Here is a 27,026-nt window from a genome sequence, read left to right as displayed (position 1 = left end):
GATTTTACTCCGGTTCCGGGTTTGACCGGTTCCGGGCCGGATTTGACCGGGCCGGTTCACGGGCTGACCCGGCCCATGGCCACCTAATGATATGCGATTGAGTTATGATAAAATGCCCCAAAGCAACAAAGATCTTTGGATAGTTATAATTTATGTGTTTGTAGAATATGAAAGAGTTGAGAAGCTATTGTGCTTTTTTTATCAGTTCTATTTTGGCTTTTTTTTTAATACGTCAAATTTCATAAAATATAATCTGAAACAATTACATTTGTAAGCAATTCGGAAAATTTAAAAATTAACCCGAAGGTCTGACATGGAACAGACTATTTATGCTAACATGCTTTTTCTGATTTGTAGATCTACTTATCAATACTGTCACGACCCAAATTCATGGATCGGGACCGGCGTTAAGGTATGGGTATGGTCGTACCAAAACCCGTAGTAAGTCTCGCGGATAAACATTCAATCATATAAACCTACAGAAAAACACTGCTCAGGACAACCGAGACTCCAACCTAAGTCTAGCAGTTTATATAAACAGTTCTAATATAAATATTCGGCTCAAATCTGAGACTTCGAAATATGCTTCATATATAAATAAGTCAAAGTATAACATGCCAAAGATACAATAAACAAATCGGACCAATCCGACAATCCAAAATATAAGACATCCAATATAAAAAAAACTAGTTCTACTGCGTTTTAAGAGTTAAAAACAGTTAACTAGTTCAAATGACATAAAAACCTCCGAGGAATAAAAGAAATGGAGATGACCAAAGCTCTCAAATCATGAACCTGGAAAATTGAGAAAACAACGGAGTCAGATATACTGAGATCAGTTCATAATGCTATTTATATTTATTGAAATCCTTTCATACTAATATATACTTAAGATTATGGAATACAGTATTGAAATGAAACCCAAAGTATATAACCCAAAGTAGATGGAAATAAATCCTCATCAATTCCCAAAGTAGGCGAGACATTGTCAGACAATCCCAAAGTACTTTCCGGTGCACACAGTCTCGATACTCGCCTATCGACTAGCTCGTTTCAATCCAGATACATAATCATTTAAAAATAGTTCGTAAACAGTTGTATACTAAAATAATTTGTGATACTTAATAAAGAGGTAAATAACACTATAAACTCACTGCTTGCGTATCCACGTGATAACCTTGGCAAGCAAGCTAACCTTGTACAGACACCGAAGCACGAGTAGACGACGGGTCTAAAAACAAGGTACAAGTTAAAAACCATTCAACCCCTAACTCTAAGAATACTAGACACAACATAGGACTAACATCTCAATCCACAACAGAAGTACACATCAAAGAATCCATACAATCCATATAAAACAAATAACAAGTTAAGCTTAGACGAGTTTTTACTTTTGAAATCAAATCCGAAGTTTTTAAGTATTTAAATAATTATTTCAAAACACTTAGTGTTAAACATAAACCATATTTTGGTTTAACACAACATGTCGGAAGACCCAAGTCTAAAACTAACCTAAGTATAAGTCAAGTGTAACCCAAAGTAATAATCCTTTAATTCAAAACCAAAGTAAATCAAATCCTTTAATAAACCAAAGTTAATTTGAAAACGATAGCTCATACTAAACTTAACAACACCAAACCATAATGAGCAACAAACCATATACCTTGCCAACACTTGGCAAGTTTCACCCAAAGTATATGCAATTTAAATAAACCACCTTAAATGAAATCACAAAAGATTTAAACACCTTTTACATATTCAATTCAGATCTGAAATAGCCTAGTAATCAAATGACCAACACAAGGGGAAACCTCACATAACTTGCAATTAGATCAACCATTTGGTTACCCAACAATCCGTGATAAAACCAACCTTTTATAATTGTCAAAAACATTTTATAAACCTTAATTACAGCCTTCACCACTTGATCAAACCACCTAAGGTGAGCTACATAACTTAGGCAAAACAAGCACGAGATTACCAAATAGACATCAACCAATAAACACCCAAAGTACTCATTTTCAATTTATGAAATTAGCCCTTTAATTACTAATTTCCAGCTACTTAGATATGTTCTTAAAATAGCGAATTACTTTTAAAAAATGCCACAATTTACACTATACTAAGATCTAGTTAAAGGTTCAAATTTACCCATTGTACAATTGATACCTAACAACCTATTATCGATTCCCTTAAGGATTCCAGATTTTAGTTTAGCCTAAAACAAAATTATAACTCAAGAATGGCAACAATTCAATATAACCCTTCTAATCAAACAAGTATTCTAATCGCCCAATATAAAGCCAACATCCATAAGCCAAACCAATTTTCAGATTTCATAAATCAAACAAAACAGAAAACATAAGCCAAACACCCTAAGTAAGGATTTAACACATCACTCAATCAATAAAACACATAGATCCTATCATAAAACTAATGTAAAAGGAGTTACTAACCTCTTGAATGATCAAAAGAAGAAAACCCAGAAAATATAACAACTCAATTCAACCTATAACATTATATTAGAAGGAATAAAATTTAGCAATAACCCAATGATTAAACAATGTAAAAGAGTGATTAAAATACTTACAATTGATCAAAATAGGCTAAGGAATGATAGGAAAAGGTTATCGGAACGTTATCAGTCGTTTAGGATTTTTACTAAAGTTTAGAATTTGATTTACGTCGAAATAAAGAAGTTTAAATAGAAAACAGCGAACTGAACAGTGCGCAGGTCGCGCCTGTAACACTCATGTCGCGCCGCGACTCAGGCAGATCGCGCCCGCAAAATGATACTGCCTACGATGAAAAATTAAATTTTTAAAAACGAGCTCAAGACCACTCTGAACCCTAAGGCCACACTCAAGACATCTCAAAACATATATTAAAAGGTTTGAAACTCGAAAACCATGATTCCAAGTGGTCGAACAACTCAAACGAATCCCAAAGTGAACGATAAGTTTAACGGAATTATTCGGAAAAATATGAGGTGTTACAAAAACAAAGACCAAATTACTAACTATTTCGTCAATTAAATGCAGTTCTCGATCAAACTTATTTAATGCCTATTAACTGATTTTAGATATCAAAAACTACAGCCATAACCTCCGATCAACCACCACCCGACAAACCCTCTAAAAAGGGACAACAAATCTTTTATAAAAAAAAAACATAAAAAAAAGAAAAAAAAAACAATAGAAAACAACAATAAAAAACTAATATATTTTAAATTTGTATTTTGTTTGCATTCATCTTATTTTAAATTTATATTAAATTTAAATTTGGTTTAATTTAGTAAAATCACATAAAATTTATTAATTTACTGTTAGATTAATTGTCACTTTGTAAGTTTATTTTTACTGTATAAATTTTTAATAAACTAATTTGATTAAAATAAATTAATTTTAAATTTATAATAAATTTATTAAGAATTTATTTTAGGTTAGTTTACTTCAAATTTACATTGAGTTTAGTATAAATTTATTTTAAAGTTACATTTAAATTAATTTCATTAAAAATTTAAATAGTTTTATCATGAGAAAATCACATTTTTACCACATTAATTAATCAGTATTTCACAAATTACCACCTAACTCTCCTATTTTACATTACTACCAAAAACAATCAAAACTTTTCACCACCACCATCCCTATCATATGATGCCACGTGTAATAGATAGCTCATTACTGTTAGTGAGAATCTACCACGGGATCCGCGCCTTATTTGTTGTTGCATTCTCTTAAAACACGGGTTTCTTTCCTAGCTGATTCAAATAACACTTGATTTTTTCCTTTTTAAAAGATATCAAATCAAAAACACATCACAAATACACAAAATATACCATCGTCTTCTTCCTCAAAAATAGCATCGTCTTCTTCCTCAAATCTTTTATATCAAATATTGTATCATCATGGAATCTATTCCAGTGATGATACAACACAAAGGCAATTGGATTGAAGCAAATCAATATGCAGATTTTGAAGTTATTGGTGTCATGATTCCTCAAAATTCTACATATTTGGATCTTCTACATATAATAGCACAAGAAATACAAGTAAATTTGGAAAAACAGAATATTGAGATAAAATATCAAGTAAAGATTCAGTATCCACCACTCAAAATCAGTGATGATTCAAGCTTCAGATTTTACTTAGAAATCAAGAAAAAGGAAATCGACTTCACTATGTATCCTCTCTGCATAGTAGTTATCAGTGATACTAGCCAGATACAGACAATTCTTCCAGATGCAGCAGCAAGTATTTCAACAGCTATTTCAGAATCAAACAGAGACCAAGATACCATATCGATACACGATAGATACATGTTTGATACATTCGACGAAATAGGTCAGTATACAAAACTTCTTGCAATTGATACAATAGACTGTAACGATGATCAAAATCAAGAATCAGTATCAGATCCACTACAAGATATAGATCTGACAGTTGGAAAAACTTTCAAAGATAAAGCTACTCTTCAAGCATGCTTACGACTTCATGCAATCAATAATCACTACCAACAAAAGACAGTTAAATCATGCCAAAAGAACATTTTTGTAAAATGTATCGATGATACATGTCAATGGTATCTGAAAGCGTCAATTACATTAATTCACTGAAACTACAGGTATGTAAATCTCATATTATAAAGTACAAACACTATTTTATGTTGTATGTATATTTTATATATCTGACTTGCTGTGAACTTCATAAATTTGTCTCTTCTATGTATCAAATATGTATATAAACGGTATCTTGATATTGTTTTTATTATACTAGGTGAAACCATCTTCAGATGATATCATAACAGTTCTCGAGAATGGTAAAGAATACACAGTCAATATGGTCAAGAGAACATGTACATGCAAAAAGTTTGATATCGATGAAATTCCTTGTAAACATGACGTAGCATTTCTAGCCGACAAGAAGATTGAACCTTATGCGTACTGTTCAAGATACTATACAAATGCAGCTATGTTAGCGACATATTCTGAAACCGTATATCCATTGGAGAAGGAAGAAGAATAGATTATTCCAGAACATATCAAGAACATGATTGTCTTACCACCCCAACATAGAACAAGAACTGGAAGGCCTAAAAAGAGTAGGTACACGTCAAAGTGGGAAAATCCGAAAAAAGGGAAATGTGGAAAATGCGGACAAGCTGGACATAATAGGAAAACATGCCGAAACATGCCTAAAGCTACCTAGATTATCATTTCTTTCAGTATTTTTTATTCTATTATAAATTTCCAAGTATTATATACAATTCTGATACATTAAAGATTGTTGTATGTCAATTTCTAATTGCACAGAACATACATATCCGATATGATATTAATTGCAGATACATATATTATACAAGTCGGATACATAAATGATACACAAGTATTACATTCAGTATCACAAGAACATTTATATATGCATATCCGGTAACATGTTAAGTTTAGATACATTTATTATATATGTAAGATACATACATTATACAACATAATAACTTTCAATATCAGAATAACATACATTATACATACATTATACAACATAATAAATCACAGCTAATTTAACCGCGTCTTCATCCAACTTGAAAACCTTGTTCAAAAATATGACACCCAATCCATCTCGAGTAACTTCACTATTTGGGAAATAGGTATCAATCAACCGATTCTGTAATGGAGCAAAAGAAACAGGATTGAAATCACCAACACAGTATATAATATTTAAAAAAAACACAGATCTTAAAACCTACAAATGTAAACTTAAAATGAAAACAACTGTAAGATACATATAATATACATAAATGATACATGTATTAAAAAAGCTTATTTCGTAAACTAATTTTAAAACCGAACATGACCTAACATATCAAAAATGTAAACTTAAAATGAAAACAACTGTAAGATACATATAATATACATAAATGATACATGTATGAAAAAAACTTATTTAATAAACTAATTTTAAAACAAAACATGACCTAACATATCAAAATACATCTGTTATACATGAAAAATACACATATAAAAAAAAAATACCTGAACGAAACGAGTTGGTTCTTCAATATGCAAGGATTTCTCAACTTTCTTAGGATCAAGTACAGCATCAAAAGCCAAACGCCTTCTTTTCAAACCAGTGTCATCCACCTTCTTTCCCTTTGCTTTAACATTCTCAGAGGCAGAAGCAACAACACTTCCTTCAACATCTTTTTGCGCTTTTTTTACTAATTTCCGCTTCATTTTGACAGGAGCAGCAGAATCAATTTTTTCTTTTGTAGGAGTTGATCTTGTAGACATAACCATGATGATATTTATAGAGGTAATATAGTTAATAGCAAATGTGGAGCCCTAAAAATTAAATTCACGTTAGACACTACACTGATAATGGCTAAAAAGTAGGAAGGAACAAGAAAACTGTAAATGGAGAAGCAGAAACAATTGCAATTAGAGAGATCGTGTGAGAGAGGGAAGAAGAAATGAGAGAAATCAGGGAAAATTTGAAAAAACGGTAAAAAAATCAATAAAAAAGGAAAGAACATGAAAATCAGAAGGGCGACACATGTGAGAATTGTATACACGTGTTGGCTAGGGAAGAAGGTGGTGTTGGTTGAAAACTAAGAATGGGAGCTGGTATTTGATGAAAGAATAATTGCAAGGAAGTAAATAAATGAATTGAAATGGTAATTTATGAAAAAGTGGGTGATTATTCTGGCTTTTCTGTTATTTTCTCTTTTATCATTAGTTTATTTGTTATTTTATAAGTTTATTTTTTATAAAATAATTTAATTAGATTAAGATAATTTTTAATTTATAGTCAGTTTACTAAAATTTAAATTTAAATTAATATATTTTTAGTTTATATTAAGTTGACATTGAATTTACAGTGAGTTTACATTGAATTTACAGTAAGTTTTTATTAAGTTTATATTAAATTTACATTAGGTTTACATCGTTGAGTTTATTTTCAGTTTACTATTAGTTTATTTGGCACTTCATACGTATTTTTGATAGTTTAAATTTTTATTAAATTAAATTGATTAGAATAAGTTAATTTTAAATTTATAATCATATAACTTAAAATTTATTTTAGAATAGTTGACATTGAGTTTGCATTAAGTGTATACCGACCAGCGCAAGAAATTATAGGTGTTTTATTTTCAGTTTACTATTAGTTTATTTGTCATTTTAAATTTATTTTTAAATTATTAATAAACTAATTTGATTAGGCCAAGTTAATTTTAAATTTATAACAACTTTTTATAAAAATCACATTGAGTTGACATTGAGTTTATATTAAATTTACATTAAGTTTAAATTAAGTTTACACTGACCATCGAGGAAAATTTAGATAGTTTACTTTCAATTTACTATTGTCTTATTTGTTACTTTAGAAATCTATTTTTAATCTGAGTTGACCAAATTAATTTTTAAATTTATAAAAATTTACATTAAGTTGACATTGAGTTTATATTAAATTTATACCAACCGTCACAAAAAAGATAATTTACTTTTTAATTTATTATTAGTTTATAAGTCATTTTTTTGAATTATTATTAAATTAATTTGATTATAATAAATTAATTTAATTAGAATAAATTATTTTTTGAAATTATAATAAGTTTATTAAGGATTTACTTTATACAATTTACTTTGCGTTTATATTGAGTTGACATCGAGTTAATGTTGAGTTTTTATAAAAATATATTAAATTTATATTAAGTTTACATTAAGTGTATACATACCACTGTAAAAAAAGTTTAGATAGTTTATTTTTTTATCTATTAATCGTTTATTTATCACTTTATAAATTAATTCTCGATGGTATAAATTTTTAATAAATAAATTTAATTATACTATGGTAATAGTAAAACTATAATGAATTTAATAAGAATTTACTTTAACTTGGTTTATTTTAAGTTGATGTTCAGTTTATGCTAAGTTTTTATTTTATTTACATTGACATTAGTTTAATTAAACTAAGTCAAATTTAGATTTGTAATCAGTTAAATTAAAAAAATTAAATTATTTACTCTAAGTTGAGATCAAATGCACAACGGATCACATCACCATATATCTAGCTATAAATAATTTTAATTTAAATAATATATATAAATTTATTTAATAAAAAATTTATAAAGTTATTATTATATATTAAAATAAATATTATTATAATGGCATAATTTTCCAAAAGAGAGAATGAGACCAATTTCATAGTCCAAGGAACAAAAAAAACAAAATTAATTAAATATATAGTAATAATTTTAAATTAAATGATCAGTTATGTAAACAAATTAAAAATTGAATGCGAAGGTGTGAGAATAATTTTTTTTCTGATAAAAAGACAACAATCTTGAAAAACAAGAAAGGGACCAGAAAAACTACACAAACTCTACAGGGCAACTACCATTAACACTGTTCATAAAATTGTGGTTCCATTGAGCCGACAAGTCTTCCAACCAAATACAACCTTCACCATCATTTGCTTCAGCTGCAATACTGTGGGCTAACGAGTTAGCAGACCTGGGAACGAAACTCCATTTAATCCCCTCAAACTCTCTAGAAATAGTCCTAATTTCAGTAAGGATATCTCTCATGACTGTTAAAAAATCTGATCCCCGGTTTAAGGCGGTGATGAGTTGAGAACATTCTGATTCAACCTCTGGAAATTTAAACGAGCAATCTTTTGCTATTTTTAAACGTCAGAGCAAACTTTCAGCTTCCGCTTCAAGAACATGTAGTTGCATAAGGATTTTGATATTACAAGCCATCAATACTTCCCTTTCAAATCACGGCAAACTCTACCCAGACCCCAGCTGTCATCCTTCACTAAGCCAACATCTGAGTTAATTTTAACCTAATTCTTCATCGGTCTCCTCCATTTAACAGTTTACCGGTCTCCAATAATCTCAGTAGCTCTATTGGCCTCTTTAAAATCAAAAAGATTTATGCATCCTATTGGAACAATCACCTTCTATGGAATATCCTTTTTATTAAAATAAAATTGATTCCTAGCATACCAAATCGACCAACAGACCATCCAGAACATCTTGATATTTTCCTTCTCCCATCCTACACTATACTGACTAACCTAGTTTAAGATCAGAATTAGAAATTTTTTAGTAAAACTATTTTTAATTATATGAGAACAAATTAAATGTGCAGGTGTGGGAATAAATTAAATGAGCGGGTAGGGGGTTAGGGTAATAATCGCGTGGCAATGCATGAGCAAGTACAGAGAAAATTATTGTGTGTGATAGAAATACAATAGAAAAAATATATATAGAAATAAAATACAAATGACAATTATTAAAAGGTAGGCATAAATATTTTTAAAAACAATTGAGAGATTTATGCCAAAAAAAAGCTGAATCATTATATAAACATTTGAGTTTTTGGGTGATTTGGTGTAATTTTCTCAATATAAAATTGCCCGTATATTTGAGATTATTTTGGACAAATGGGGTAGTTTTCAATAAAGTCCTTAGATATTCCTCATGAAAAAAAAACCTCTATTCTATTAGGATTTTTTGACAAATACCCAAAAAAAATAAAATATTTTCAAAAATACTAACTCAAAGTTTTTTTTTAACTCAAAGTTTTTTAAAAAAAAAAACTTTTTTTACTTTCTTTTTGCAAAAATATTTTTCTTTTTTCAAAAATATATTTTTAATCTTAAAAATACGGTTTTGGTTAACCAACGGTATACTAACAGTATACTCAAAAATAATATATGTTTTAAATGCACAATTTAGCGATATACTCAAAATAAATTAACTATAAGTTTATCAACGGTTTACTCACAGTATATTAAAAATAAATTTATTATTATTTTTTAAAAGTACATTTGTTTAAAATACACAATTCAAATTTACCAACGATTTATAAACCATATATTCAAAGTAAAAATTATTACAAGTTTACCACGTTTACTAACAGTGTACTAAAAAAAAAATTATTGGAGTATTATTAGTAAACCATTGGTTAACCAACAACAAAACAATTACAAATTCAAACTTCTATTTCTATTAAGCTAGTTAAAAATTATGTTTTAAACCTCTCCGCCTTCACTGCCGCAACGGCCACCGTCAGAAAAAATTTAAATCGTCTTTAACCTAAAATTATTGGTTAACCGTTAGTAAACCACTGGTTAATCAACAACGAAACCGGTTAACCAACACAAAAACCATTACAGATACATGAGAATCCAAAGCAAAAAAGTTGCCACCATAAACAGAATCAGCTAGCATATGAGTATAATCTGGAAATATTATTCACAATTCCTAATTAAACAAACTGAAAACACTAATTTTGCACATTTTTTATCAATAAACCCTTCCGCCTTTACTACCGCAACAGTTGTAAGAAAAAATGTATATTGGTAAAAGAGCAAAAATGTATGTTGCAATTAGGATTGCGGATCTGGGAGCAATTCACCAGATCTGTAGTTGAAAAAACACCTCCTCTCCTTTCTCCCCCGCTTCTGCTCGCTCCTACTTTCTCTTCCACTCGCAACTCCTTTTCCACACCGCCGCAAATTCATCAGCTCCAGCGAATCCAGAAGCACCACTTCAAAAAACAACGACTTCTCCTTTTTCTTCAAAAGGAATGGCCGTTCCTCATCTTCTGGTCATGGAAACCATGGATCTCTCAAGTTCGGCCACATCAGTTGCTCTTTTTTCAAGATTGGTGGCAATCGTTTGTCCCTCTGTTTCATCACCGGTAGCAGCAGTTGAGTCTCCAAACTGGCCGCATCATTTCTCTAAAACCCAACAAAATTGTCTTTTCAAGATTAGGATTTGAGATGATGAGTTTAGAGTTTGAAATGACGAAACAATTAGTGTTGACTGCTGTGAAATCAAGATATGAAAGAATTTAGAGGAGTAATGGTATTTGTAAAAAAACAAAAATGTAAAAAGGAAAAGAACAAAACGTATATATCTAAAAACAAACCTAACATCATAACTATGAGGATATTTTGGATAAATTCCGTTTTCTTAATGTAATTATGTCTATTCTATTTCTACTAGATTGGGTTAAGAAACGAGCTAAAAAATGGGCCTGCCGTGTTGGGTATAATTGAAAAGATTAGGATAATACTCTATTTTTTAAAATAATTTGATTCCTACCTCAATAAGGAAAAAATAGAGAAAATACCTCATCATTCTAATGCTTTTATTTTTGTACACTAAAGTATGTTTATATTATGATTATACCTACTTTTTATTAATTTTTTACTCTAAATATATATTTTTACTCTTATCATATGACAACTGTCATATTTTTATATTTCTTTCTCTTTTTCTTTCTCTCTCCTCTCTCATCTTCTTCTTCTTCTTCTTCTTTTTCTTCTTCTTCTTCGTCAATTTTCTTCTTCTTCTTCGTCAATTTTCTTCTTCTTTTTTATTTCTTCTTTTCTACTCCACTTTTTTCTTTCTTCTCTGTCGTTCCTTCATCGCTCCGCCGCTGTTTCTTCATCGCTCCACCGTCGCTCCACTGTTCTTTCATTTTTTATTTTAGCAAACTTTTCTTTAATTCATGGCGATTATTGCGATTTTTTAGCATTCAGATATAAATAAATTATTCTTGAATTTTTTTTCAATTTTAGATCTAAAAATCTTTATGAAAAAACGATATTATGATAAAAAAACGATTTTCTGCAAAAAAAAACAGCATCTGATTATCATATGATTATCATAACACTACAGAAAAAATGATTTTTTATATAAAAAAAAAACAGTCTCTGATTATCATATGAGTATCACTGTATTATCATGTTGTTATCATAACACTGCATAAAGAAAGATTTTCTACAAAAAATTGATTATCATGTTGTTATCACTGTATTATCATCTCGTTATCATATTATAATCATATGATACCGAGATGATAATGTATTATTGTACCTAAATGATAATATTATGACAACGACATAATAATAAAATTATGATAACAATATGATAATATGATACCTATATGAAAAAAATTACATAAAAATTATGATAACGAGATGATAATGTGAAGAAAATAGTATGATAATAAAGTATAATAAGGTCATGTTATCATAATATTATCGTAACTTTATCATCTTATTATCATAATTTTTTTGTAATTGTTTTTTCATACATGTATCATATTATCATACTATTATCTTCACATTATCATCTCATTATCATAATTTTTTTGTAATTTTTTTTTCATACATGTATCATATTATCATACTATTATCTTTATATTATCATCTCATTGTCATAATTTTTATGTGATTTGTTTACATATAGGTATCATATTATCATACTATTATCATAAATTTATTATTTTATTATCATCTGATTATCATACTGGTGTCATGAATCTTTTTGTAATTCTATTTTCATGTACGTTATCATCCAGTTATCATAAACTTATCATAATTCATTATCATCTAATTATCATACTCCAATGTTATGATAACGACATGATAATCAGAAACTATTTTACAATACATTATCATAGATATTATCATATATGTACCATAAATATTATCATCTCGTGATCATATGATAAAACATTATCATATGACACTATTTCTGTAAAAAAAAATTCCATGTAAGTATCATATTATCATACTATTATAAGCTTATCATTAAATTATCATAAAAACATTATCATACTATTATCATTATCGTACATTTGTATTATCATAACCTTATCATAATCATATAATGGTATGATAATGATATGTTAATACAATGTTATTCATATGATAATCATACAGTATTTTTTTAGTAAAAAATCAATTTTCTCTGCAGTGTTATGATACTTACATGATAATGCAGTGATGATACTCATATGATAATCAGAAGCTGTTTATTTGCAGAAATCGTTTTTTTGTGCATAAAATCATTTTTTTCACCATAACATTGTTTCTTATGCAGATTTTTAGATCTAAAGTTGAAAAAAATTCAAGAGTAATTTATTTAGATCTGAAAATGAAAATAAATCATATTTATCACCACGAATTAAGAAAAAATCGCTAAAATCAAATATGAAAGGATGGCGGAGCGACAGAGGAACGACGAAGAAGAAAAGAATACATATAGAGAAGAGAAGAAGAAGAAAAATGGTGAAGAAAAAAGAACCAGAGAAGGAGAAAAAAGAGAGAGAAAGAGAAGAAAGAAAGAAAGAGAAAAATGACAGATGTCATTTAGAATAGAATAAGTATGACTAGAGTAAAAATAAATATATTAAAAGGGTGATGTATTTTGTCTATCTTTTTTTTATTGAGGTAGGAAATTATATTAGTATTTTAAAAAAAAGTATTTTAACCCCAAGGCGTAGATGAGTTGGTAAGGCACTCTTCTAGCTTAAGTGAGGTCGCGGGTTCGAACCGTACTCATGTATGCAGCTGTTTAAAATTTGGGGCCAGAGTTTGCCTCCCGCAAGGGACCTACACGGCTCGAGTGGGGATTAGTCTGAATGTGAAAGGCTTAAAGGTGTCGTCTCATAGTTGAGACCCGTTCAGGAAACCTCATGGACCCTGTACCAAAAAAAAAAAAAAGTATTTTTCCTCATTTTTTTGGTATAATTCATGAATACCCGGCCCATCTCAACTGGTGATGTCCTGGTCGTCTGGTGTTTTTCTGAGTTTTTTTACACTAGCATTCGTTATTCTTTTCTCAGCCTCACTAACGCACCTCCGGCTTTGTTCCTGCTTTCTCACACCGAGACTGCTTCATCAAGTAAGTAAACTATTATCTTTCAGTTTTTTTTATTAGTAATTATGCTTTTCGAAATCTTTTACTTTTTATTATTTCATCGCTTGTTTTTGTTTTGCTCCACTTGATTCTTCTTCTTCCATGGTATAGCAACATTTACAATCTAATTTGATAATATTACTGTTAATTAACTCTTATTAACCTGAAATAATGACACAGATTACTTAATAATGATGAAGGTGTATGATTTTACTATTGTATGGCAATATTTGTTGATTCAGAATCAGTACTCTCATGCCTCAAACAGTAAACAATTTTGTGCCAAAAAACGACTTAACAGTCATAGTTGATTATTTGAATAGCATCAACCATTTGTACTAGTACACATTTATGTTTAACATTGTCGAAGAAGGATCGTGAAATAGCAATTATTAATTATGAAAACTAAGTAATAACTTTTATCATTATGTAATTGGATTAAAAATTGCTAATCATAACATTGCCATTGCTATTAAATATTATATTATATATAAATTTCTAGTAATGCCTTAATTTATTGTTAAAATAGTTTATTTATTCAAATTGTTAGCCCTGAAGCGAAGCAAGGGTTTCGTACTAGTAGTAAATGTAATACTGCAGAGTTTTAAATTAAAATTATTTATCTATTTATAAAATATTCTTTTTAATTACCTTTATTTTTACTATAACTTTAGAATTTAGTATGTAGATGAATTAACAGAAATTATTTTATGATTTTAGAGTCTTGATACTAGGCCGATTCATAAGTTAATTTCTTCCAGTTTTTTTGTAAATTTTGTTTTGTAATCATATACTACTGATAGTAGCTGCTGCTCAAACAAAGACATAAAAATGGATCAAGAAGAAGAGGACCCACCCGTTGCAGTTGAAATCATCTCCGCACCTCAAACCGATGACATTTCAGTTGGTGTCACAGTTATCACGGGATATTTGGGTGCTGGCAAATCCACTGTAATAGCTTTTATGGTTTATGCATTCTTTTATTTGATTTATACAAATCGTTAGTATTTTTTGATTCTTTGATTTTTGTTCATATTATGTATAGCTTGTGAGTCATATTCTGAATTCACAACACGGGAAGAGAATTGCAGTGATATTAAATGAATTTGGGGAAGAAATAGGAGTGGAGAGAGCAATGATCAATGAAGGAGAAAGTGGTGCTCTTGTCGAAGAATGGGTTGAATTAGCAAATGGGTGTATTTGTTGTACTGTTAAACATAGTTTAGTTCAAGCACTAGAACAACTTGTTCAAATGAAGCAAAGGTGCGTGCGCATTTCTTTTTTCTATGTCAATTTTAGTGATAGTCTCTTGAATTGATGAATGAGAGTATTCTTATTTATTTTTTCAATAGACTTGATCATATTATAATTGAGACTACTGGATTAGCGAATCCGGCTCCCCTTGCTTCTGTTCTTTGGTTGGATGATCAGTTGGAATCATCTGTCAAGCTTGATTCAATTATCACTGTAAGTTTTGCTTGTTGATAATTTCTTAAATTTAATAACTTGGTATACATTTTTGTTGTCCTGGTTTGAATTATGCAAGTTGTTTATTTTATCCTTTTGAGCAATTTTTACTTGACCCCCCGCTTATGAGGAGTTAAATTTAGAATAAAAGCTTATAAAGTTAACTTGTTGCTCCTACAGCCTACATGCCTAGAAATTACCCCATCCTAATCTCAAGGGGAAATGATCCAACTGAATATCTCTGTTCCTTTTTTCGTTTTAAATTCTATTTCTTTGTATTTTTTTACACCAACCCTTCCCCTCACTGTTAAAAACGAATTGCAGCATTATGGATGTGTTGGGTCGTGGAGGATACCTTGTATCAAGATGGGGATTTGCGTCCATTTTAATATTTTATACTTCATGTGAACTGTGGAACATGGAGATATTGTGGACTATAGCAAGTTACTATTATTTTTCCACATCATTTCAACATTTTTCTACTTACACAGGTTGTGGATGCCAAAAATCTTCCCTTCCAGCTCAACAATCACAGGGACTCATCTTCATTTCCTGAAGCATTTCTTCAGATAGCATTTGCGGTAATTTCTTCTTTGACTAAGTAATATGGGTGGTGGAATGACTTATATGGGCATGAGTTGTCCTCTCTTTTTTGAAGTTTCCTCCTTTACGGAAACATTTAAAAATGATTTATTTAAGTAATACTTTGACCTAGTCTTATTTGATTTGAGAGGAGTGTAACATTAACATGTATGTAAATATGTGTATAGGTATTAAATAATCTAATCCAAAATTCTGCTTCATACCAAAATATTTTGTTTGTTTCTTTCCCGTTTAGAGTTCTCAATAGGGTATAGTTTGAGCTGTAGAATTTCTGTGGCCTTATTAGCTGTTCTATCTCGTGTAGGATGTTGTCATTCTTAACAAGGTTGATTTGGTTTCTTCAGACGGTTCTGGGTCATTGGAAGAGCTGGAGAAGGAAATACACAACATCAATTCCCTTGCAAATATCATTCATTCTGTCCGTTGTGAAGTTGATTTGAGTAAAATATTAAATTGCCAAGCATATGATGCTACTGTAAGTTATAAAATTCATCACAAATCTAGCAGCGGTATGTTTTATAGACAAATAGCTTTATCTGTATGGATCTAGTAACCTCTATTTGAACGTGATTTTTTCTCCTTGGCGTTTAGCATCACACTCATTTGGAAGCATTGTTGGAAGAAAGCAAGTCACTGTCCACAAGGGATCTCCATGATGCTGGTGTGCGGACTGTTTGCATTTGTGAGTCACAGCTGGTTGATCTTCATAAGGTAGTCACTTGAAATGAATTGTTGTCATTATACTCAATTTTGTTGCTATTTTTTCTACTACTGGGTCTTTGCACTGCAAATCCTGTGCTTGCATTGTCACACTGTACGATTCAAACTTTTGAACGCCTTGCATCTGATTTTTGGCTTGTGCTTTCTCTCTCTTTGTATTCTCCTCTGGGCCTATATTTTCAGATTTATGTTTATGAATCCATAAGTCGTAGTTTTTGATTTTTTTTTTTTGATTCTTTCTTGGCCAAAGTACTGCAATATAGTAAATCTTGAAACTAGATTTGCATCACGATACTTATGCTTTTGTAGTTTTGCATTGTTTGCTTGATTTAAAAATGAAATATCTTTTGGTTCCTTTCCTGCTATTTGTCGTTTTTTTTTAAAAAGAAAAAGTGGAAAATGATGGTGGACGATTGGTTGTGGCTTATCAAGTTTGTGTCCTCATTTTTTGTGCTACTTTGTCCATAACCCTGATAATGTTGTGATAATTTCTCTTATAGCTTTGTAGTTCTGTGTCATGTATATTTGTTCATTTTGTTTTCATTCTTATGTTGTATACTGATTTATGCTTTTAGTAACTCATTAAATTTCAATTATCACAGGTTCGTTTATGGCTTGAGGAGATTCTATGGGATAAGAAAGATGGCATGGATGTTTACCGCTGCAAAGGGGTTTTAAGGGTTCAGAACTCTGATGAACTGCATACTTTGCAGGTAATTTTGTAGCTGAATTTTATCAGTTTGTCTCAGGAGAAGTTTATTCCTAATGTTAGGGCACTTGATTTGACATTTTCATGTCACTGTTCCCAAAGTTTTAATCCTTTGCGTTTTCCTTTTGTTTGATTTTCATGTTTATTAGAAGCTTATGTTTACTAGTATTTTAGTACCAGTAACCATAAAAGGAATTTCGTAGTTAACTAGTAGGAAACTAAATGTATTTCCTAATAGACATGTGCATAAGGTTTGTATTCGAAAGTTTTAAAATATCAAAGGAACCGATCATGGTCCGGGTATGGGCGGATTCGGATAGGATTCAACTGGGCACGATCCTTAGATGCAAGTCTGGCATGAACTCAATTTTAACCAGAACTGTCCCATGTAGATATAGGCGGATTAGAGCCAAGCTTTTGCAGAACTACATTGGAATTTTAATTAAGAATAGAAGTCCAAACCCGCGCATAAAAAATAGGTCTAACGTAGGTTCAATCTCGGGCCAAATTTGGTAGTAAAATTAAGAGTTCAGGCGGTCTAAACTAAAGTGGGCAGGTCAGGACGATACTCAGCCCATTGAACAGGTATAGATTAGATGTGTGGGCTGCAATTTGAGAATTTAGTCTGGTTAAGCAATATTTCATGTGAACATGTTGCCATGCTTATTTGTATGTCCTAGACTCTTAGTTTTAGGTGTTTTTTTAGATTGATTTAGCTAATTTCTTCATTTCAAGTTAAAATGTGATGTAACGACATTTGCGAATAACTTGCTGTTGAATTTTTTACAGGCTGTAAGGGAGATATATGATATTGTTCCAGCTCGAAAGTGGAAAGAATCAGAAAATCTGATGAACAAAATAGTTTTTATTGGTATTCTTCTTGTTGCACAACTTTAATCTTGATGAAATGGTTAGATGATCTAGTTAGAATGTAGAAGCGATTGTATTCGTTTTTAGTCATCCATTTGCTTACCTTCGGCTTCGGTGTATGTTTTGCAGGACATAATCTAAATGAGGATGTTCTTATTGATTCCTTTAGAGGCTGTGTGGTAACACCTTAAGTTTTGATGTTTTCATAGAATTTGTCAGACTGTTGTAGAAGTTGATTACAAGTTTTTGGAGTTTAAATTTTAGAGCAGCATTCATTTTAGAAATTTTGTACTTCTATTATGTTTCTTATCAAAGTTTTGATATTTTCACACTGCTTGCTTTGTATTTCAAAGTTTCCATTTGAGTTATAGAAATCTTCCTTTTCAGAATTATATGTAATGAATTAAAAGAAAAAACACTTGAAAATTATATGTAAAATTTAAACAAATAGATCAATTCACCTTTTAAAATGTAATATAAATTTAAATGAACACTTCGGTATTGGTCAACTCTTCCTATTTAAAAAGAAATAGATCAATTCACCTTTTAAATTGGTACAAAGTATTAAAAAGGTCAATTTTATGAAAATCGGTTTGAAAAACTTCAACTTGTGCTATTTTGTATATTTCTCTTTGAGTTATATATTAACAATTACACAAATATGCAAAAGTGATGATAATTAAGTTTTAGTTAAAAAAATAGTAAATTTCTAAAAAAAAAGACTGGAATAGATGTATCGTTGTTGTCATTATCACAATTCACAGAGGCATCCTTCGGTTTAAAAAGGTGTTTTATAATACAAATAATATTAATATTTAATTAGAATATAAATTAAAAATGACGAGTTATTTTATTTTAATTTTCAAATAAATAGATGACAAATTAACTCTTTAGAGTAGAGATGAAATATAAAAGCGCAAAATATAATATAATTAAACTTTTTCATAGTGGTATTAAAAAATACTTTTAAGTAAAAAAAATCTATTTATTAATAGATTAAACCATTATAAATGTATAAAATTGATCTTGGGCTGGCTAAAGGAGGCCCATTAAGGGAACCTCTATGCTCTTTCCCTAACCTATTCCAGTTTTCCTAACCCTAAACTTCTTCTTCTTCTTCTTCCTCTTCATCTGATTTTTGGTCTCCGATTGCAAAAAAAGGTAAAAAAAAAAACACGTCTTTTCCAAATTTTCAGGCGAGCCAAGGCGCACCAGGCGATCGCCTTTGACTACACTGTAAGCGAGTTAATACGTGCTTATTCGATGGCGTTGGTTGTTATCTGTGGCCAACCCTGCAGTGGGAAGTCGACGGCTGCACTTTGCTTAGCTGAAGCACTCAAAGAATCAGATTCAAAATTAACCACTCGAATCATCGACGAAACTTCGTTTCATCTTAATCGTAACCAGAGCTACGCTAATATGCCTGCCGAGAAAAATTTAAGAGGAGTACTGAGGTCTGAAGTTGATAGATCCGTGTCGAGAGACAGCATAGTCATAGTTGATTCCTTGAATAGCATCAAGGGCTATCGGTACGAGCTTTGGTGTTTGGCTCGTGCTGCCGGAATCAGATACTGTGTGCTATTCTGTGATGTGGAAGAAAGTCCGTGTCGGAATTGGAATCAACAGCGGAGGGACAAGGAAGAAGCGTCGTATGAGGATGCTATTTTTGAAGACTTGGTAAGACGGTTTGAGAGACCTGACAGAAGAAACCGTTGGGATTCCCCGTTGTTCGAGTTATATCCGTATCGAGATGGAATTCAGAAGTGTTCTTCTGTTATTGTAGATGCTGTTTCTCACTTGACAAAAACTCTGAATTCTAAAACTCGAGATGTTAAAATTTTACAGCCAACCATTGCTACGCAAACAGCGCGATTTTCGGAAGCGAATTCTCTGTACGAGTTGGACAAGGCAACACAGGAGGTGATGAGTAGTATTGTGGAAGCACAATCTCAGGCACTGGGAGGTCCGTTAAATGGTATTACTCTGGGTCAAGATTTACCAACTCTCAACTCTTCAAGACCGGTTGGGTTGCCGGAGTTACGAAGACTGAGGCGAACTTTCATTAAGTTGACAAGCCAAACTAGCCTAAGTGGGCGACCCCCGCCTTCAGATTCAGAGAGTGCGAAAAGAATGTTTGTGGACTACTTGAACAGGGAACTTGGAACTGCCTGAAGGAAGATCATAGGTGGGATGGTGTACTACCATCTGTATGCTACCGCCGTCGAGGATTATATGTATAACACTCGTAATTTGTGCATTTCTCGCTGTGCATTGGCTCGATCTTATACACGGTCTTCATCAAAGCTGAGTTCTTGTTAATGGGAGCACCTTTGCAGGTTTGGCTTTACCATTTTGTTTCCCTGATTCACTTGAAAAAATTGGCTGAGAGATTCTGAAAATTTCACTATTATGGTACTTATATTAATATTTTGGTGTCCAAATTCTTATGAATCCATTATTGGAGTGTTTATATTTTTATTTGTTCTGAATTGCCTTCATATATTACGAAGGCAAAAGTAATTTTTATGTTTTCTGAATTTTATTGTCATATTAATAAAAAATAGCTGGGTGAAAATTGTATACTTGCATGTTTATAATTGAAAATACCAAACCATGTAGGTAAATGTGAAATTTGTTTTTGACTTGTTAATATTTCGGTGGTCTTAATATATTTTTTAATATATTTCAGTTGCAAAGTCATATTCAAGTTGTTGATTGCAATAAATTTTGAGATTTACATTCATGAATTTGTGATGGATTGTCCCTTCTTCGTATGAACATCCCTTAATGAATAGGGTACTTGATCCTGATTTTTTTTTTCATTCTGGTAAGTAATTTTTAATTCATTTCATTTTGGTTTCTAAATTTTAATTTTATTTCACATTAGATTTTTTTTTGGCCAAAATGCATACATGGCCGCAGGAGTTTGATATGTGACAATTGAATTTTGCTACTTCAATTTTAAAAATTTATCACGTATATATAATTATTCTTTGGAAGAGAGTTTTTAAATCAAGTTATGCATATAATTTTCAAGACAAATAAAATAAAATAGGTTTTATTATCCAATATATCTAAATTTGGCCCAGGTTTACTTTTATACCGGTCCAATCTAAAATTTACTTTTCATACCGCCCAAAATCAGAATTCTAACCTAATTGCTTTGAATTATTACTTTGTTACTGTTTTTTGCTTTTCTTCTTTGATTATGGCGGTTTCTTCTTTTTCTCCGCGAATCGAGCTCTGTTTCTCCACGATCTTCGCGATTCAAAGCACTCTGCTCCACGTTCTTACTCATTTGCTTCCATTATCTCATCTGTGTAAGGTTCCTTCTCCATTATCTCCATTATTTTATTTTTTCACTTATAACAAGTTTTCTTTTCCAGTTTCTCCACATTCTTATTCCTTTGCTTCCGCCGTTCCGTCTCCACTGTTCCATCTCCGTCGTTTCGCCTCCGTCGTTCCACCTTTGTCTCGCCGCGCCATCTTTCTTTTATCTTTTTTATTTTAGATTTGAATTTTTTTTCTTTTTTTTTTCATTTTCAGATTTGTAATTTGTTTATCTTTTACTGTTTATTCACCATTAAACATGTATAAAAAGTATCTTTAAAGAATCTAATATTTATTTCATGTTATGTAGAATAATTTTGCGATTTTATGTAATAAAATTCGGTTATTTCTGTATTTTTTTGTGTTTTGTTGTATTTCTGCGTTTTTTTATTCTGCAGAACGATTTGTTGATGATGATTGATTGCTGAATTATTGTAATGTTACAATGTTGTTGATTTTATGTTGACTTTATGTTGATATTATGTTGATATCAACTGAATTTTTTTATTTTAACATTGACAAATAAGATAATATTGTCTGTGAAATAAATACATCATGTAAGTTTGCGGAATAGATGTTTATTTGAAAAGCAGCATGATGGAATGTATAGTGCACATGTTTCTTTGAATGACTGATCTCTTTGTGTTTTTTTCTCGATAAACTTTCTAGCATTCCCTACGTAAATATATGCTATTGGTATTCAGCCGTTTTTTTATAACTTCCATTTTCTAGAGTGTTAATTTATTAGAATGTATTGATATGCTTATATTTCTCTCTTTTTCTTTGAGAATTTTGCATATTTCAGAGACCAACGGGACCAATTCCATCTTCAATGCCTGGATTTGAAGCTCTTACGGGAACTTTGGATAGTTTTGGTTTTGAGGATTATCTCCATGGTAAAAAAATTGACATTAAACTGTTTTGGGTGTGATGGGTTTTAGATGGCATCCTTGGTTTTAGAGTTGAAGAGTATTTTGTAGTATAGTAAATCTCATTGGAATGTCAATGACAGTTTTCTATTGTAAATATGGACATATAACAGTTATAGGTTTGCTGCTAGTTGACATTTTGGATTTTGAAGGAATTAGATAATGTAATTTCAATCTTTAATTTAAAAATATTCCGAAAATATTCTCATAAATGTTCACATTTGTTCTCGCTAATTGCAATTTGCGGGTACTAAATTCATTTCGGCATTTTTTGAATTTGGTTGGTTTTTTTTCTCCTTATATTATGTTCTACGTACAAACTTTATTATAAAATCAATGTTGAATTTTATTGATGTACAATTATTTAAGTTATATTAATCAAAATCAACGCAAAATCAACTTAATGTCAATCTAAAATTAACATGCGCATATCGCTAAAATTAATTAAAGATCAAAACAAAATCAACATAAAATCATATGTGTATACTATTTGTCATTAAAATTAATCAAATATTAACTCAAAATAAACACAAAATCAATATAAACTCTATATGTGTGCAATATGTGTACATTATTTATTGTTGACATTTTTTGTCAGTTTTAATATCAACACAACATCAACAAAATATCAACAACATTTAATAAACTGGATAGTATTAATTTTATAAATCTTTTCTAACACTAATTTTTATTTTTAATATTTATTTACCTTTATTTTTGCTCATAATTAATCAAAATTTATTGTTTATCATATATTTAAATTTTTATATATATCAATATAAATCAACATTAAATCAACATTAAATTAATCAAAGTTTAATGCATCATTTTTCTATCTAAAATACCAATACAAAATCAACCTAATATCAACATAAATTCAAATTTATAATATTATAATAATTTAAAATCATTATTTATATTTTTCATCAATACCAAAATCAACACCATATCAACACTATATCAACATAAGATCAAAAATGTAATATTATAATAATTTAACATCATTATTGTCTTCTTCATTGATGCTAAAATCAACAAAATATCAACCGAAAATCAACACCATATCAACACTGTAACATTACAATAATTCAACATCATTATTTATCTTCTCCCCTGATGCTACCATGTCATTATCTAGTCTCAATTTATTTTTTTTAGTTTATTTCACAGAAAGTATTATCTTATTTGTCAATGTTAAAATAAAAAAATCAGTTGAAATCAACATAATATCAACATCAAGTCAACATAAAATCAACAACACTGTAACATTAAAATAATTCAGTAATCAATCATCTTCAACAAATCGTTATGCAGATGAAAAAAACACAGAAATACAACAAAACACAAGAAAAGGGCAGAAATGACAGAATTTTATTCCATAAAATCAAAAAATTACTCTACACAACATGAAATGAGTATTAAATTCTTTAAATATAATCTTTATACATGTTTAATGATGAAAAAACGGTAAGAAAATAAACAAATTACAGATCTGAAAATGATAAAAAAAGACCAAAAAAATTCAGATCTGGTTCGACAACCATCGCGATTCAGTTTTAGTTTTAGATCTGGTTTTTTGCTTTATGTGACGTCGAATCTCCACGGCTCAATCCTGCCTGGTCAAAGCACAGTAGCGGAATGATGTTGAAGATGGTTAACCATGGTGAAGAAGAATGGAGGCTGTTGAATGTAAAATTGAGTCTGAGAGGAAGAGGGAATTGAATGAGGAGAGAGAACATAATGAATTTGTGAGTTTTTATGTTATTAGGGTAACTTATATAGTACACATATAAAAGTAATTATTTTAAGCGTGTACAGTAGTTTTCATATGTGAAAATGTAGACAATATAAAAGTAATATATTAAGGTAAGTTGGTTATTTGAGTAAAAATCCCAATAAAATACGATTGCCATGTATGCATTTTTTTATTGAAAAACTGCTCGTTAAAATAAAATGAATTTTTTTTCTAATTATTGCAGGAGTTAATTACACAAAATACATCTAAAGGGTAAAATATTCTCAACATTACGCCTAGCACTTTCAAAATTGAAAAATACAACATAAATTATCTAAATTAGATTTCTAACTTTTCTCTTTTTGATTTTAGACTTTTTCAAATTGCAAAAAAAGGGTCCCTGTGCTAAATCAACAAATACATAAAAACCTCTTTTTTTATCTAACCCAAAAAACAAAACATACCACTGCTAAATCAAATACTACAATTTCTAAATCAACAAACCCTAATCATTTTAACTCATTGACAAATTGAACAATGAGACCACGCAGAGGTAAAGGCTTTAGAGGCCGCAGTGACGGCGGTGGTCGTGGAGGATATGGAAGATCCGGCGACAAACATGGAGGTCACAGATTTGGCGACAAACATGGAGGTCACAGATTTGGCGACAAACTTGGAGGTTACAGATCCAGCGGTGAACTGGAGATCGCGATATGGTGGAAATCGCGGTGGTGCGTTTGGGTTCCAGTCAAATAAAACCTGCTCTCACCATTGCTCTAACTTTCCTTCATTTTCTTTCAACCCAAACACTAATTTTCCGGCAAGATGCAGTCTCTGTTATCAATTAAAGAAGGCACAGGCGAATCATCGGAGAAAACCACAACAAACAGAGACAAAACAAAGTGGTTAGGCTAGGCGGCCGGAGGGACAACATCAGGATGCACGGCGGTGGTGATTTTTAAGGTGCTGGCTTGTTTATGTAAAAGAGCCAGAAAAAGACGTCGTTAAAGAAGGAGAAGAAAATGAAGAGTTTGTTGGCGGCATCAGGTCTGAGTTGTGAATAATAGTTGGTTAACTAATGGTTAATCTTGGGTAAACTATTGGTTGTTTAACAATGATGCTTCTGAATTTCTAATGTAATTTTTTTTTTCCAATTGTGTATTTGTAAGAGTCTGGCCATGGTTAATCAATGGTTAATATTGGGTAAACTGTTTGTTGACTTGTAATATAATTTTATTTTGAATATAATTAATAAACTAGCATAACACTCGCGCTACGCTGCGGATTTTCATTATATATATATATATATATATATATATATATATATATATATATATATATATATATATATATATATATATATATATATATTACGGCAAAAAAAGTTTATGCAAAACTTAAACAATAATTCTTTTTTTACATATACTATTTATATAGACATACACATTACGTTTATGTATTTAAAAATGGGCTAATGTCATAAAAATTCACGAACTTTACACGTTTTCTCATTTTAATCACGCAGTTTAAATTTTCTCATTTTCATACACGAACTACCACTTTTTCTCAAATTCATGCACGGTGCTGAGTTGGCACTCATTCATTGGTGTAAAATGACCTCCACCTCAGCGAATTAGACCAATGAAGCCGTGACACGTCAGCACCGTGCATGATTTTGAGAAAAAGTGGTAGTTCGTGCATGAAAATGAGAAAATTGAAACTGCGTGATTAAAATGAGAAAACGTGTAAAGTTCGTGAATTTTTATGACATTAACTCTTTAAAAATTGTTAGTCGTTATGTGTTTTTTTTGTGACAGGTAACAATTTTTTGAACTTGATCATAAAAAGTAACAACTCTAATATAAAATCTTCTTGCAATTTTTAATGTTTAATAACAACAGTAATAATTAAAATCAGATTCATAGACATAAATAATCCAACTATCATATATTATACGATCAAGTATACAACCACCTTTATATAAGCAAATATTATTAATTACAAAATGTTTAATTTTACAAACTTTAACAAACTCTAATATTATACATCTGATATTATCAAATTCGATCTACTCATCCATCGAGGCATCAAATCTTGTACTGATGAAGGAATATTTTTTGAACATTTGTATGAAAAATTTAAAATATGAGGCGAAGAGCATCATATGATTATGTTAATAATTTCTCATTACTATATCGCGTCTTTTACGTTATTGTACTAATTTTTCAACACCTGATGCATAATTTATAACTGGATTTTTGCTTTTTTTAATAAAAACATAAAATATTTGATCATATTCTAATAAAGTGTTACGCAAATCACGATATTTACTCTCTTAGTCCATAACATTTTTACCAAATATAATTTCCTGAATCTGATTATTAACTTCAATAATATGCAAATTAAAATCATGAGTAATTGGTATACGAATTCTATTTAATTTTCTCATCATGCATTTAACTCGAGCTGGTTGCTCAGGTGTATGTATGCGGCGAGGAGTTCTTATCACTAAAATCATCTTTACCTAAATACATTGAAATTAAATAAATAAATTTTATCAACAATTTATTTTCTAAACTTAAAAATTCATAAATAAAAAAAAAATATAAACGCACATATAGAGAGTAATGTAAATTATGTAAGATATTGTAAACACATTGTAATTAATCGATGTATTTGATTTTTTAAATCTCTTATGTCACATTAATTATTTTATTTACTTGTAATTTGTTTTTCGTGAAATTTGTATGTAATGTTTCTTTATTTTTTATTTCTTTACTATGAATATATAATAATTTGTTTTTTAACATTCTATTAGTCATTTGGAATCTCAAAATTAATTCAGAAAGAAATAATTTAATTTAAGAAAATAGGTTTTTGAAATTTTCCGAATAAAAACCATCATATATACTTGTAAACTGATAATTATTTATTACTA

General features: G+C 30.1%; 2 protein-coding genes across 3 annotated transcripts; both read left to right on the top strand.

The window, feature by feature from the left end:
• The first annotated feature begins 13,585 nt into the window (after positions 1 to 13,585).
• On the top strand, positions 13,586 to 18,425 carry LOC126685670 (uncharacterized). 2 transcript variants are annotated; one of them, XM_050379585.2, is made up of 10 exons: positions 13,586 to 13,710; positions 14,532 to 14,676; positions 14,771 to 14,988; positions 15,078 to 15,192; positions 15,684 to 15,773; positions 16,100 to 16,270; positions 16,387 to 16,506; positions 17,118 to 17,228; positions 18,014 to 18,095; positions 18,224 to 18,425. In XM_050379585.2, exons 2-10 carry the CDS (start codon positions 14,557 to 14,559, stop codon positions 18,283 to 18,285), a joined length of 1,089 nt encoding a protein of 362 aa, XP_050235542.1. In that variant the 5' UTR covers positions 13,586 to 13,710; positions 14,532 to 14,556; the 3' UTR covers positions 18,286 to 18,425. The 2 variants fall into 2 exon arrangements, with proteins under 2 accessions (XP_050235542.1, XP_050235541.1); XM_050379584.2 differs by having other exon boundaries at positions 14,529 to 14,676.
• A 766-nt stretch (positions 18,426 to 19,191) lies between these two features.
• Positions 19,192 to 20,572, top strand: LOC126653642 (protein KTI12 homolog). Its single transcript, XM_050347578.2, has one exon. It carries the CDS (start codon positions 19,358 to 19,360, stop codon positions 20,264 to 20,266), a length of 909 nt encoding a protein of 302 aa, XP_050203535.1. The 5' UTR covers positions 19,192 to 19,357; the 3' UTR covers positions 20,267 to 20,572.
• Positions 20,573 to 27,026: the final 6,454 nt, after the last annotated feature.

Source organism: Mercurialis annua, linkage group LG6 (assembly GCF_937616625.2).
Source record: "Mercurialis annua linkage group LG6, ddMerAnnu1.2, whole genome shotgun sequence".
Taxonomy (NCBI): Eukaryota; Viridiplantae; Streptophyta; class Magnoliopsida; order Malpighiales; family Euphorbiaceae; genus Mercurialis; species Mercurialis annua.
This window is presented reverse-complemented; position numbering and strand designations above follow the sequence as displayed.